The following is a 16053-nucleotide window of genomic DNA, read 5'->3' as shown; positions in this document are numbered from 1 at the left end:
TACAGTAAGGACTAAAAGCAACGCTCCCATTATTAATTTAGATATTTTTATCTTGATAAACTTATCACAAAAATCAAGTTAATATACAAAGTAAATAAACAAAATCGATGATGAATTTAACCTCTGATTCAAATTTTTAACTTTTAAAAACTGTCAGGAAATAATGCACAATAGATATAAACATAATAATACCTGCATACAAGCAGATAGTGGGGAAGGCACCTCTTTCTCTGCCTCTCTCACACACACAATTACTCTACTCTCATTCTTTCACTTTCATCTTTCTCTTTTTCTTTGTACCTTCTTTCTATCTTTCGTTCCATCCCTCACATTTCAAAGTCTGAGAGCCAGTCACACGACTGGTATACTGTTTCTGTATTGTACAAATGAGTAGCTGCGAGTTCCAAAACTAGTAGTAGCCAGATACGAGGACGTCAAGAACGGGTAAAACAGAGAGAGATGCAGTAGGTGCAGGGGGGAAAGGCGAGGGGACGAAAGACAGTTAGACCTCTCGTGTCAGACAAGTCATTCAGCCAACTAACCCAGTTCCAAATAGTGCACCTCAACTTAGGAATGCATGTGCTAAGATCAGAGGGAGGCCAGTGAGCTCGCGAACACAACAAGTCAAAGCGCATCATAAATCTGCGCATACCGGATCCTTGACAGTCCACCCTCGATCGCCTCGGGGAGCAGAAGGAACACGGGAAGGAGGGGATGAAGAGGGCGGGATGTTCTTTGAGCTGCGCACGTGACCAGCCTCTTAATATCCCGTAGCTGCCGTGTCACGAACAATACGGGGCCGTAACAGGTCGATTGCGGAGCTTTTTCGCGAAAAATTCCAGAACTGGAGAAGGTGTGAGGCATGACAACCCACTGTAAGGTGGCTTCCTTCCTTCGCTCGCGTTAGCACAAGAAAATGGTACGAAATGGGAGCACAGGGCTGGGTGTAGAAAGGGTGATCCGAAAGTTCCCATTGTTCGGGGATAACAGAGTTAAAGATCGCCCCGAAGGTAGAGAAGCAATTGTAGATCGAGTTTCTTAGGAATTTCTGTTTCAGAACTGTGAAAATGTTTTCGAGAAGAGTAATTTCTTACCTTACATCCTTCGCACGTAAATGCACCAAAATGATAGCCCGCAGCTGGCTCTCCACAGACTCTACAGAGTTGATTCATCTGCAACAAAAATAGATTTATTTAGGGATTAAATAAAACTAATATGTTTATAAAGTAAGTAAGAAGAAGAATGAACAGATTTATCCAACAGTTTCTCCTTATGCTAAACGGAAATATCTGTAAATCAATTTCTCCTTTAGCCAACAGTTCAGGAGATTTCTAATTGCTAATTCTGTTTCGACATAAAGGAAGGAGATCGTAAATAAATATAATCTTTATTATGGAAAGAGAAACCACACAAATCCTTTCGCAGCATTATAATGCCAGTAGTTTGCAATTTGGGTCTTGTTGTCCCATTAATGAGCTTGTCGAGCATTTAGTTTGAATGGAATCTGTCCGCCAGGGCAAGCCTGTTGGTATGGCTGGAGAGCATCGAAGTGGATATGCGGTTTATGGGATCCTCCAGGAGCATGAGTCCTAAATGTAGGTTGGGAGATCCATCCTGTTAACATTATGGCTGTGAATATGATCTTCCTTTTGTCATAAAGGAGAGCATTCTTCTGATTAGCAAGGCGACTGCCTGCTCAGTGGTAATGATGCTGAGATTACGATGGATGGCATTGGCCCGCTTCAGAAGCCAGTACTCTCCTGCATAAATTCTCTTCATGTTAGTGGGAGATGCTGAAGCCCAAATTTGGGAACCATACAAGATTGCTAGACACATTGCAATTACTAGGAACCTTTTGAGGATGGAAGGATCCCGAACATGGAGCAATTGCTACTTAGGGGCCCACCTAAGCCGAGAGAACGTAGTGGGTGCCATATCAATGTGGCTGTTGAACGTCATTTTGGCATTAAAGACCGCACCGAAGTCGGTATAGGCATGTACATTCGGAATTCAGTTCCTCCGTGAGAGTGAGATTCAGTTGTGAAGGGTTGTGTTTTAACGAGAATATCATTTGTGCGGATTTTATATTTATTTCTAGATTAAAACCGAACAACAAGTATGCTCCAACGTTCCTGAGGGCTGCATTTATGGTATTCGTGACCTGTAGGAGATTATGTTCAAGGACGATCTTTGTTAAGAACTTAATCTTAACTGTTAAGAGTTAATACTATTAACTGATAAGGAGATTCGTCAAAAATAAATAATTTCAGCATTGATTACATTTCGAATATGAAGTCATCCTGCACGTGTGTCACCCCAGCAACAAATGGAATCCCGAAGTTAGACACTATGGCGCTTAGAAGTGACTCCAATTGTAATGTCGTAACCTCACTTCGGATTAAGAGAAATATATATTGAATTAAATCATTTTCAAATAGCCACTTCAAATCTGGAAGTATTTTCTTTGCATGGAAATAAAAATTACTGATTAATAAACTGACTTGACTTTCTGTTTATTAATTCTTTCTGATTAATAAAGAGAAAGTTGATTCTTATCCTGTTGGAAGAACCCATTCGCAGATGGGTACACTGCAACTAGGGCAACAATTTTCAGATAAACTGTGCCATTTAAATTTTTCTCCACTGGTATGAAAGTGACCAATGTGCACCACGAAAACAACCCCACTCCAACCAGTCTTATTGATACCTAGCAGGATGGGACCACGAAACCACTGCTGTTGCTGCCATATTCTTGTTCTTCCATCAGCATCAAACAGCAGCAATCGAGATTTGCTAGACAAGACAACATTTTTCCAATCCTCCACTCTCCAGAGTTGATGTTCCTGAGCCCACTGAAACCGTTCCTTCTTGTTTCTTGCTAACTGGAGTGGAGCCCGTGTCGGTCACTGGCTACTTTACCACATCCATAAGAACTTACGACGATGTGCGCTTTCTGAAATGCCTATTAGGTTAACATTGTTGTACTGGATTATCATTTGACTGACTGTAGCCTTTCTTTTACCCTGCACAAGTTAAGTAATCTTCTGTCTGGATATTTTTAGGTTATGCCTTTCACTTTTGGATCACGCGATCTTTCCTTTGTTTTCATTTTTATTTATTTCCCCCTAACTTTCACATTTTTGATTATTGTCAAGCAGTTTACCTTTCTTTCTACTTGACAGCTACCAACCTTCGATTATTAGCAAATCATGCGACCTTTACAACAACGACAGACCCGCCTTTACGTTCTATCAGGTAACCCTCAAGTGCATGTGAAAATCCAAATATATGACATCAGAGTTGTATAACGAATGCTCTTGAGAATTTCAGTCCAGCATTGGTCAGACAATGAAGGAACGAGCATTTTCCCACATGTTGAACTGCATTAAATACTACGCCTCCATTACACCTGAGTGACTTTGGAAAAGGCCCGGGTTCGAATCTCAGCGCAATTTCTTCATATCACGATCAAATAGGTCGGTATCGAGCAAAGTTTGGATGGATTTACTTTCGGAAACTCTGCATAAGCTTGCTTTCAGTTTTTCATCCCTCAAAACAGGCAAACTGGCGCCTCAGTTGCCCCAATGCTCGCATTCAATAGTAAATTTCAGTAATTTGACTCCTTAAGAAAGTAAAAATCGAATAGCATTTTTTTCTTCATCTTTCTTTTGAAATGTGACTGTAGAAGTATTCAATTAGATTGGCCAGTCACTCATCACCTTTTGTTCTATTAGTTAAGGCTGTAATGGCTTTCTTTCCTTAATGGTGTGTCCACGAGTGTTTTACAAACTCCAGCATTGCTGTAAAAAAGTGAAAAATGAAAGATAAATCCCATTAGACCTTTTATCATTCAATTTTCCTCAAAAATGCACTCACTAATACGTTGGCGACGTTCATCACAAGCGGATAACTTCAACACTCGGACAAGACTCATCACTGTAAGGGGAAAAAAATAAAAAAACTTAATTAAGGAAGCTTGCATTTCCTTCTTCTTCCGTAGAGGGGTCACGTCTTGGTTAATGATCAAAAATGAAATGATGGGAGCGACAGCTCAACCTTTGCTCCATTAAAGCAGTCATCAGAGATCCACAACACAAGGAAACAATTGCTTTAATGACGTATTTGTAGCAGCTTTTCTTCCTATATCACAATACGTGTCTGCAATTGTTTATACACATTTAAAATGAACTGCCGAGGTTTCCTCCTATCCTGGCCTGCCTACCTACCCACCTTGCTCCTGCTTAGGGCGTCTTTTGGTGCGTGAAGATTTTCTTAAACCTTCTTACATTGCCGAACATGGCCATCGAGACTCATCGTTAGAAATAAACAGTCAAGGATTCTTCTGATCTCAGTGTCTTTACTGTCCTAATTTCTACTTCCATCTCAAAGTTGGCTAACACCACGTTCAGCTGCTGTTAGCTAATCCGCCATTAATTCACCAAGGGTTTCTACACATATTGATACTTTTGAAACGTGTCCACATCGGTTTATTTGTGCTTATGACGTACTTTCTATTTCTATGTACGACGCAGTTGGTGGAAAAGTTTATGAATTTATTTTCATTATTCCTCCTAAACTCATCTTGATTTTTTCGATCTAATTAAAGTCATTTTAAGATTATTACTATATTTAACACCGCTCATATATCACGTGAAATTAATAATATAGTTTATTAAACTATTAAGGTGACGTTTCAGGCATTTTATCGATACCCATCATCAGACCATGCAGCAGACAGACTCCTCTTGCAGATGCGAAGGTTTCTGGAAGCATCCGCAAGAGGAGTCTGTCAGCAGCATGGTCTGATGATGGGTATCGGTAAAATGCCTGAAACGTCACCTTAATGTCTAGGCGAATAATAGACTATATTATTAATTTCGCGTGGTATAAGAGTGGTATTAAATATAGTAATAATCGTAATGGAAAACAACCGCGTAACGTCCTTCTCCAACTATAAGGTCATTTTCCTTTGAAAAATTATGTTTATACGAGCTAATAATAAATAATCGTAATAATTAAAAAAAATTGTTAATTGTCCTCCAGCCAGTATTCATGACGTCACGTTCATTAGTTCTATTTTATGCGCATAAGCGAGTAATAAGTACCAATATACATATATATTGTTTTTTCCCCCACTGACCTTTAGTGGGTGTGTTCTCCTTCAAGGTATTCCTCTTCTGACTACACATTCTAACATCTTTGCCGTGTCTTGGACCATGGAAGATAAAATCTTGAAAAGTAGAGGTCCGGCCTTTTTTTATGTGAAGGATCAAATTCATAATGCATAATTCTTTTGATATCGAAAAAAGGACATCAACATGAATCTGACCTTCCATTTTGATATGCGCATTTTTTTGTCAGTTCTAGGAGTCGCTGGACTTTTCCCCTGGAAGTTGGACCATTGAATTTTTGAGTACTATTGAAAGACTCAAGTCTTGTTATCATCTCAAGTCTTGTCATCGTCTCAAGTCTTGTCATCGTCTCAAGTCCTGTCATCATCATCAAGTTCTGGTTCTTCCAAAATCCTTACCCGGTTTTGGCTCATTGCCGAGAGATTTTGATGTAAAAATTTCTCCATTTATGTTCAGTTCTGATAACTTCTGAACAGTCAATCTGAGTTCGTTTGTCTCCATCCGAATCACTTTTTCAAATTTTAATCAGTCTGCAAAGATGGTTAGAGTCTTCATTATCTTTAACACCTTTCCCTTCCTTCCTCCTCTAAATCTCTTTATTCACACAGAAACTTAGTTTGGATTAAGAGATACATTCTTCTATTACTCTACGTAAGATCACTGGTGACGATCACTTCTCAGTTCGTATCCCTTCCTCCCATGTCTATTCTCAGTGTGGTGTAAAATATACAATGTGATGCTCTAAGTGGTTTCTGCATCTCTTCTTTTAAATATTTTGATTGCCATACATGGTCCGATCGCATCACCGAAATTATATTTGTAAAAATTAAATCTGTAATTATTTCATTTTGAATTCCAGTTAGTTATCCGTGAAATATGAAGGATGCATGCCCTGGCGAGAAGAAGGATATGTGTTTCTTGAGAATATATCCTTCTTCCATCGACATCGATCCACAAGAGATTTTTCGGCTTAAATTATCATCTTTGGATAAAATCCGTTGAAAAGATAGACTGCACCGACTGACGCAATTAGTCTAACCATTTCAACGATATTTGATAGGGTTGGTAAAAAGGTCTTCTAAGCAACGTCCATCTTATGACATCTTTCACCATTTGCAAATTGGATAGTCAGTTCCATCTGTGACTACTCGATGTGCGTTGGTGGAAGTCTTTGCTGGTAACAGAATGGTTATACTCACTATCCTCACTACAACTGGTGGAAAAGGCCCTCTTTAAATCCTGTCAATGATGCCATGAATTTTTATGAGCTTTTCTGGCTTCCTGGAAAAATTAGTCGGTTTCAGGTGAGGATAGCAAGATTTTACCCATGAATCTCGTGTTTCACGTCTAGCAAAACAGGCATATTAAATGGCCACTGTCTTTTTGAACTGCCATCTGTAATCCTTCTAAATCAACTAGAGCGCTTAGAACAACCTCCTCCATCCATTTTTATTTCGTTTCCAGACTAGCCACGCCAGTTCTTTCTCTTCTTTCACCCCTACTTCTGTTCTTTGAAACAACCTTTCTTCATGTGTATTTTCCATTAATCACAACCCTACAAGAATTTTAAATTCAGTGGGAAGAAGCATCTTGAATCACCTCAATCCCAAACCCATCCGTGCTACTAGAGATTCCACAACAGTCTTTCGTATTTGAGATAACTGTAATAAAAATATTTACCTTAAATGTAAATTTTTATAGGTTAAGAAAATAAAATTCAACTAGATGATAGAAGTCCTAAAATACGGACCATAAAAATCATCATAAACACAACCTTACGGTTCAAGATCGGTATTGAAACTACCAAACGGTCATAGAGAAAAATTTGGAAGCATATAAGTTTTTCCCTTGCCTCAAAATCTTGTTTTTCATCCCAAAAATATATTAGCCATATACAAGCAATTTTATAGACACAGATAGTTTGACACCTCATGTCCATTATTACCTTATCACAAATTCTAAATAATTCAATTCAATTTGTCCATCCACGGGAAGATCAAGGCTTATGGTTGTGCCCAAAATGTTTTATAACCACACGATTTCTAAGCATTTCTATCTACTGAACTGCTAGCACAGAGTGGTGAGGAGGTCTATGACCTGGCCACAGAGTCCACTTCGAGCATCTTCAAACACTCGTTTTATCGTTTGACATTCACGTATTCTTCTCGGATGAAGAAGATGAATTATAGCATTGGAAGGCCAAGGTTAACCTGATAATGGTTCTATCTCTTTTATCAAGTCCAATAAAGAACCCGTCGACCGATTTGGCAATTTCAAGCAGCAACAGCTTAAAATATCTTCTCTTTCTGCCGTTTTCTACTTCTTACAAACATGCGTTTGTGTGGCCAGTAATGAAAGAGAGAGAGAGAGAGAGAGAGAAAAAAAGTTTCTTTCAGTTTAAGCGTACCTCACTCTCGTAGAGAAACCAGGTCATGTGCATGAAGGGTCATCAGTTCATTACTTTTCGGTTTCCTGGTACCCACATGAGAAAGAGTGACTGCTGTCGTATTTCAATCCATCTCTTTCAAGTCCATTTGAATGAAAGCTTGTAATTATGGCGTGTGGTTTAAATTTACTGCTGTATATTGTATTTGTGGAAATGGCATCAGTTGAGGTGGAAAAAAGCCAGCAGATAGTAGAAAAAGGAGGAACGAATAATAAGGGAAATTTATGAGGTAGACCAGGGAAGAATACCGAGGCTATTTTTATTCCTAATCATAACGGGGTACTCAGTAAGGAATGAAATTGGTTAGAGACTACTCTTAGAAGGTACAATACAACAGATTCACTAACCTCTACATCGCTCTGCTTAAAAGTACAGATCAGATTGTACAGAACTCTTATGATACAGTGTTTCGTTATTTAAATCAAAGGATTCGTTTGATCACTTAAAGTTATATTTCTTGAATTATTATGTCCCTGAAGTAAGACCCGTTAGGGTCTTACTTCGGTAGACTGATTAGAGCGAAAGTACAGTAACACACAAGTTTGATTTGACCGTAGTTCGAGCTACCACACTACTAAATATGGTGATGTTCTCGGAATCTCTCTTTCTCTTGCTGTTTGCTGGACAAAAAACCACGTTATCCTTGCCTGAGATCGGCTGACTCAACTACGTTCTAAAAAATCACATAAAAATTCCTGGCGTCATTGATGGGATTCGAACTCAGGTCTTTTCCACCTCGTGTGGGAGAACGATGATTGTGATACCCACGAGAGCATTACGTAATAATGTGAAATATGTTAATTTTTTTCCTTATTACATGATTATAAGAACAGCCAGTTGCCAATCACTCTTGTAATGACTGAAATTCATGGACAGACGAAGGAAAAAAGCCAGCTCTTCTGTCCATCAGAGTTATGGCGCGTGACACCACAAGAGACTGTCCCAAATAGTACGAGTCTTCTTTAGCTTAATTTCATCGAATAAACTCCAAGAGATTTGACAAGTAGTGGAGAAACCGGTCTACAGATTTGTACTGGGAAGGAGGAGACTATGGTGAATTGCAAGAGGAGAAAATGGTGTGAAATCCATAAAACAGAAATCGGGCAGTTCAGATGCCGGAACAAGCGAGCGTGTGAGGGTGTGAGAGGGAATGAGAGACAGGAAGTGGGAGAAAGAGAGGGTAGGACAGGCAGACAGAAATAGAAAGAGAATGAAGAAACAGAGAGCGAGACTGGACGAAAGGACAGATAGATAAATGGAGAGTGATAGAAAGACAGAGAGAGGCCAGAGTTAGATAGAATAAAAGAAAGAGAGAGACATACAGAAGGACAGAGAGGCTAGAGCGAAACAGAACGAGAAAAAAAAAAAAAAAAAAAAAAAAACAGAGAGAGAGAGAGAGAGAGAGAGAGAGAGAGAGAGAGAGGCAGACAGATAGACAAGCAGAAATTGGAGATGTACAGAGACTAGGAGAGAGTTAGAACGAAAGAGAAAGGTAGAGAGTGAGAGAGAGGAACGAGATAGAATGAAAAAAGAGAGACAGTAATATATGATGAAAGAGAGAGAGAGGAAGGCAGACATACAGAGAAAATTAGAGAGCGAGATGGAACGAAAAAGATAGAGAGAGAGAGAGAGAGAGATATACAGACAGACAATTAAGAGCAAGATGGAATGAAAGAGAGAGAGAGAGAGAGAGAGAGAGAGAGATATACAGACAGACAATTAAGAGCAAGATGGAATGAAAGAGAGAGAGAGAGAGAGAGAGAGAGAGAGAGAGAGAGAGAGAGAGAGAGAGAGAGAGAGAGAGAGAGAGAGAGAGAGACAATTAGGATGTGAAATGGAGCCAAAAAGTGAAAGGGAAAGAAAAAGGCAGAGTGGCAGGATGCCACCCTGCCTTTTTCTTTCCCTTTCACTCTTTCCCCACTCTGCAGACGAAATTTGGAATTTCGTCTGCGCGGGTAGCACAGTGGAATCGTCACCGTCCTCCCCACACTGGGTGGAAAAGGCCGGGTTCGAATCGCGTCGATGACGCGAGGAACTTTAATGGGCTTTTTTCACTTCGTGGCTGAGTTAGTCGGTGTGAGGAGCAGATATCAAGGTTTTGACTCCCGGCAACTCGGGTTTTTCGTCCGGCAAAACAGGCAAAACGACCAAAGAACACACGCAATTTACGGACATAATACACAATTCACGTCAGATGAATTTAATTATTCGGGTTGCCTGAAAATAATAGTTTTTAGCAACGAATTTCGGACACACACGAAATGCCCACATCCGAATGCCCAATGAAGTTTCATAATTCCTCTATACATCACTCCCTCGTGGGTATACTCATCACACCGAGTGGAAAAGACCCAACTTCGAATCCTGTCAACGATGCGAGGAATTTTTATGAGCCTTTTTCACAACAAGGCCGAGTAAATCTGTCTCAGACGAGGGTAGCATGGTTTTTCCTCCCGGAAACTCATGTTTTTCTTCAAATCGACAACAAAACGCATGTACTTTACAGACAAATTATATACGGTGCAAATGGCCTAAGTTGCATACGCATAAAACCCTACAACAACAAGAATACAAATGGAGGCTTCTGTATTCCTCTACCTTGGCGTTTTCAACCTTTTTTTCGTTATCGGATTGCCATATTACGGATTATCTGCAGATTCGTGGGCTGGATCTATTACGTCATAGGCTCGTGCTGAAATAATCAAAGTTAAGATGGGTTCGGTTAAAAACCAATGGACAAGATTCCGATTGAGGAGCGTAAGTTGGATGACCCCACTTATACTCCTGTAACATTTTTTTGATCAGTTTTCTTCTGGGTAGACCCAGAAGAAAAGTGATCTTCATATAATGTGGGTAACCCAAACAAGTAATATGATATGGGCAACCCACCCAACTCGAAGGCTGTGGTCACTTTCTTTTTCTGTTGCCTAATGGAAAAGTACGATTTCCATCCCGAAATCGATGAAGTGAACAGCGAGTAGGAAAGTAGAAATATTTCTTCCTGTAATGACAAGAACAGAATGAAGAAATACGAAAACTTTGGCGAGATCAATATCTAACCGCATTTCGTCGTGTTACCCAGGAAACAAGACTGCAAATGGCAAAGTGCCCCTCCAAAACGTGTAAAGAGGCACAGGAATTACCGGATCTGTACATACGTTTATCTAAGACCATTTCCATTAAGTTAATTGAAAATCAGGCTACTATCCAGTTCATCTTCTTCGGCCGGCCCGGGCGCATCATTTTCTCTTCTCCTCCCTCATTTTCCGTGGTCACCGTTCCAGTAGAGGTTATTACGGGGCTGGTAATACTTGTGGTCCATTTTCGTCTGATGGGTATTCCCTTGCGAGAAACCTGAACTACTGGTTTGTGTAACAGGCTGTCAGGAAGGCTGCTTAAGATGCGAAGGTTCATCCACTAATTCTTCCTTACCTACTTACTGATGAGATGGACCATTTTACTCCCACTTTCTGCATTCCTTTCTTTCGTGCACATGTCCAAACACACACACACACACATACACCCAAAAGAACACTATGAGGCTGCTATCCACGCTCGCCGACCCTGTCCACACTCGCTTTGTTTATTTTTGAACCAAAAGGTCCAGCGAGGGACCATCTCGAAGTTTAAAAGTGTTAAATAAGAAACTTGCTTCGATAATCGTGTATAATAGTGTCTCCATCTGTATTCAGTACATGATATCGGCTTCGTGGCTTTATAAGTTCAAACATTTTTGAACCCCGCAAATTAGTAGGGTTGGTTTGTAATGAAGGACCGGCCTAACGGCTTAATACTGTATATAGGACAAGACTTAGACCAGCGTGGTCAGAGCTGTTCAACATTCATCCGTGTAGATGAAAGACAGCTGGCGAAGCTGAATTTGAACTTTGGCCGGGAAACCAGCACAATTTGACGTCTTCATAGACGTCCGATTATCCGGAGACAGATTATCGGAGTTGGGGATTAACCGGTTTCCACTGTCCGTTTTTCTTTCATTTTGCGGATTATTTGGAAAATGGAAAGGCTACCTAGTTGACAAACTGAGATGAAGTTGTCAAAGAATAATCCATGCAATAAGGAAACATACAAAAATAATTGGCCTCTGAGAATTAATAGTGGATTCACTACTTGTAATTCCTCTGAAGAGTTCGAATCTGGGAGACCACAGAAATTCTTAAAGGCTTCTTGATTAGACTTCTTCAACCTCAGGGAAAGAGTTAGTTTTCCTGTGATTTTTGACTGGTTTTTCATCCCTGATTATCCTTAACTAGCTGATCCAAATTTAAAGATGTAACCTAATAGTCCCAAATCCATGATTTCAGTCCAGAGACCATACTGATGGTTTGGACAATAATTTCCTTAGTCAGGAACGTCAGTGGAGGGGGGATCAGTCGAGCCCTCCTGAAAAATTATCACCTAACACCATCTCAGGTATCAGATGATAATTACTAAATTTGGATCTTAATTTTAACCGCACCCATTCTCCGAAATCCTTGGCGACACACCTGTTTCCGGAGAAATTTGGTATCTAAGTGAGGGAGGGGTGACGTGCCGTGCTTTTAATTTGCTTATAATAATGCACCACCATCACAGTTAACTGCTACACACACACATACAAAAGGCCCGGAAGTGTCAGTCCAGTAGTTGTTTCCTAAGGCCACACTTCGGGCTAAAAATCATTTAGCGACTGTTGCCATCAGAAATGTGCGATCTACGGTGGTAAAATAATAAAAATTCATAAGTAAATAAATTGGAATTTAGCACGGTAATTATAACCACCATCCTCCCCACACTGGGTGGAAAAATCCCAGGTTCGAATCCCGTAAATGGCGGGAGAAACTTTTGTGGGCTGTTTTCAACTTCGTGGCCAGATTAGTCGGTCTCATGCGTGATTAACAAAGTTATTCTCCCCCTGGAAACTGGGGTTTTTCGTCCAGCAGCAAACAAGCATATCAACTTGAAAACACATGCAATTTATGGACATATTACAAAGTACATGAGTTAGTGGTCGGATGGTCCTGACATGAGAATTTTATTGGTTAGATTTCGTCATTAATTTCTTTATATTTTCAGGAGAAAAGTAAAACCTTTGGGAAAAGATAAATTTCAAGTAGTATACCTGCTGCGAATATCCCTGAAAGATCAAAAGAAAGGTTATTGAATTGATATACCTGTTTTGGAACTCGCTGGACTGAGTGCAGTTTTTAAAAAAATGGACTGGCTTTTATTTTTTCAAATGCGAACTCTTTGAGCACTGTCCTCATGGGTAACACAGTTAGTATAATCGCCGTCCTTCCCACACCGGGTGGAAAAGACTCAAATTCGAATTCCATCAATGATTGAAAGAATTTTTATGGGCCTTTTTGGCAACGTGGCTGAGTTAGTCAGTCTCAGGCGAGGGGTAGCAAAGTTTTTTCTCCTGGAAACTCCAGTTTTTCGTCAAGTAAACAGAAAATTGATCACAGAACGCATGCAATTTACAAATCGTTATACGGAGCAATATAGCCTTAATCGCTGATGCTCCTAAAACCCCTACAACTGCTACTACTTTGACCATTTCACCATTTCCTTTCCAAAATACTCCTTTGGTCATTCCTGTTGCAGAATAAGAAACCAAATATATCTTACCGTTATCTTACTTAAAGACAAGAATTTTAACGATGTGCGCATGAAATTATAATGCGAGTGCAAAGAGTAGCCCTGACCTGAGCAAATCCTGAAAAGCAAAATTGCAAAATCGGGACTTCACTATACACATATTGTTGACACGAAGATCCGTTGATTTTCATCTTTGTCCAATGATTGTGCGCACAAGTATCTATCTTCTTTAAACATATAATCTACAAACAATGGCTTTTTAAGTTACACAACTGTTCATCTCCGGTTATGTTCACTTTCCTAACAGAAGAAGAAAGAGGTGTTGGTTAAAATTATAAATTATTATTGGAGGTGTGCTTAGCTCACCACCTTCTTCAAGATTTTCTGAGGTCCACATCATGACCCTCTGAAGCTTTACACGTTCGTCGAGATAATAAACTCTCCGGGCTGGATACTGATAAAGCCAAAGAGATGGTGGGAGATAAGATAAGATGCCCTCAATCTTCTCCTGAGAAAGTTGGGGGGAATCTATCTTCAGGACTTAAATACCATCACTTTCAAGGATATTTAAAAGAATAACATTAGATTGAATGAGATTTGCGAAAGACGAAAATATTTCAGATTTTTGGAACTCAAAGATGAAATCAGTTCATTTATGAATTCACATTTAAACCTGCCTCAGGACTACGTCACCATAATTGACATTTGGCTTTTGAATCTTTTACATTTTTTAAAACATTACACAACGTTTTCAAACCAGATTTGAAGATCCGTGCAAGGTAGAAGACATTTGGCATTTTTATGCTGCCATTTGACCTTGATATATATACACAACACCTGCTAAGTTTCTCCTGGAGACTACCGTTTTCCAATTCAATGCCGATTTAAGATTTGTTATTGAGAAGACGGAAATTAAAATTGAAATTCACAGAAAATCATTGGAAGATCCAAAATTTACAAGAAAATCATTGGAAAATTAAAAATTTACAAGAAAATCATTGGAAATTCAAAAATTTACAAAACTTGAGGATTTCTGAAAGAAACAGTTGCATTTTCGGTCTTTCTTTTAACAAAATGACGATCTCTAAGGACCTTTGTCAACGATCAATTGACACAGATCTGAAATATCAATTGAATCATTGATTTGAAATCAGTTCATTTGAAATTTTGTAATTTTAGGTTTAAAATTTCAGATTTTCAGAATTGAAGTTGGAGATTGAAGATTTGAAATTTAAGACTGAGAATTTCATATTTTAAAATTGTCGAAATGGAGTCAGAATTAACATCAAATTGATACCAAACTTGGAGACTCAAATTCTCTCGATTTCTTATAGCAAAAAGTTGATAATTAAGAGATACGCTGGCTCAGGGCTGATGCCATCATTCGCATCTCTTGACATTCTACCTAAATAAAAAAAACAAAACAAAAATACTAAATAAATAAACAGAACATTACCGTTACAAGTGGCGCCATGCGGGAAATCCCAAAGTATCCCGTGTTGAAGACTCCGGCGACTGACAGTAGACTTAAAAAAAAAAAAAATAGTGTCACCACAAATAGAAGCAAAAGATAGTCTAAGTCCACATAGCGTCTATTCCTTGAACGAAACAGCCAAGACGTTTCCACTGAGTAAAACGTTCGCGTATTTCTCCGGGTTGCCGGGTGGTATGTACACGCACGCGGTCGACGAGTTTTTCGCCTGCAGGTACCCAAGCGGTATGAGACGAACTGACTACTACGAGAACCATAAAAACGGTCAACTCAAGGCCTCTCCACCGCGAGGTTCGTCCTGACGTAGCTCTCCGAAACGGTGTTCTGCACCCACTTTCTCCTTGCCGGATAAAGTTAAAGACGCCGCCAGGTGTCGCCCTTTCGTGGCCACCAAAACAAACACACACACCACATACAGCTGCGTGTCAGGACCGCATGAATTGTCACGCTGGGGTTAAGGAAATGAATGCGCCTCGTGCCAAGACAGAATACGGGGCAATGTGTGATTAAGTTAAATAAGAAATACGCGAAGGCCATGCTGTAATCGGTGGTCTACTTATAGGGAGGGTCGCGGAAAAATGAATGAAACAATACAAAAGGTGTGGAATTAATGTCCGCGACATCATGTTAAAGGAAAGTAATTGGTCCGGGATGAATACGAACTTGGGTGGGAGATGGGACTGTTGAAAAGAAGGGACCTCGTAATGAAGATTATATGCTCGTGTAATGAAGATTATATCCTCGTAATGAAGATTATATCCTCGTAATGTAAGATTATATGCTTTGATTCATTCAAATCCGCTTTGTGGTGTGTTAGAGGAGAAATTCCAGCCAAAGATCTTATTAAGCGATGAAACAACTAAGGCTACGAGGGGATAGGTGTGTAACTGCTTCTATACTTCAGTTGGTTTGCTGTTTTCTGGACGAAAAACTCGAATTTGCTGAAGAAAAATCCCTATAGTCCCTCCCGATCCTGAAACCGGCTAACTTGGCCATGTTTTGAAAAAGCTATAAAAATTCCTTTGACCATTGACGGAATTCGAGCTCAGGCCTTTTCCACCCGGTGTAAGAGTACAGTGATTATAACAGTGCTATCCTTGAGGGCAAATAACCTAGGGCTGAAAGCAATCCGGAACTTCCACTGATCACATTTTTAACACTCCCGTGTGGAGTTCTCTTTTTATTTTTAAGATCTAAAGTTCTTAAAACAGTACATTATGAAAACCCAATGATCCCAATGATCTGTAACGCGTGGGTGTTTCGCTAATAAAGCGGTTGAAATACCGTACACGATTATGTGTGTAGACACAATGTAGTTAAATCCAGTCACGGACATTTTTCAGAAGTTGCAGACGCTTGGTCTGAAAACTGGTCGGAAATTGCGT

The 16053-nt window shown here is 39.7% G+C and overlaps 1 protein-coding gene across 1 annotated transcript in view; it reads right to left on the bottom strand.

The window, feature by feature from the left end:
• LOC150075961 (uncharacterized) overlaps positions 1-14878 on the bottom strand; it is a 42757-nt gene extending 27879 nt beyond the window's left edge. The window contains exons 1-2 of the mRNA XM_090388026.1: positions 14633-14878; positions 1095-1172 (exon numbers count right to left, since the gene is read on the bottom strand). Coding sequence (XP_090244152.1) covers positions 1095-1172; positions 14633-14650 — 96 coding nt within the window. The 5' untranslated portion in view covers positions 14651-14878. The remainder of the gene's footprint in view (positions 1-1094; positions 1173-14632) is intronic.
• Between the last annotated feature and the right edge of the window lie 1175 nt (positions 14879-16053).

Source organism: Mastigoproctus giganteus, chromosome 13 (assembly GCF_048544385.1).
Source record: "Mastigoproctus giganteus isolate SK-2022 chromosome 13, ASM4854438v1, whole genome shotgun sequence".
Taxonomy (NCBI): Eukaryota; Metazoa; Arthropoda; class Arachnida; order Uropygi; family Thelyphonidae; genus Mastigoproctus; species Mastigoproctus giganteus.
Note: the sequence above shows the minus strand (reverse complement) of the source record. Positions and strands in the feature narration are given on the sequence as shown.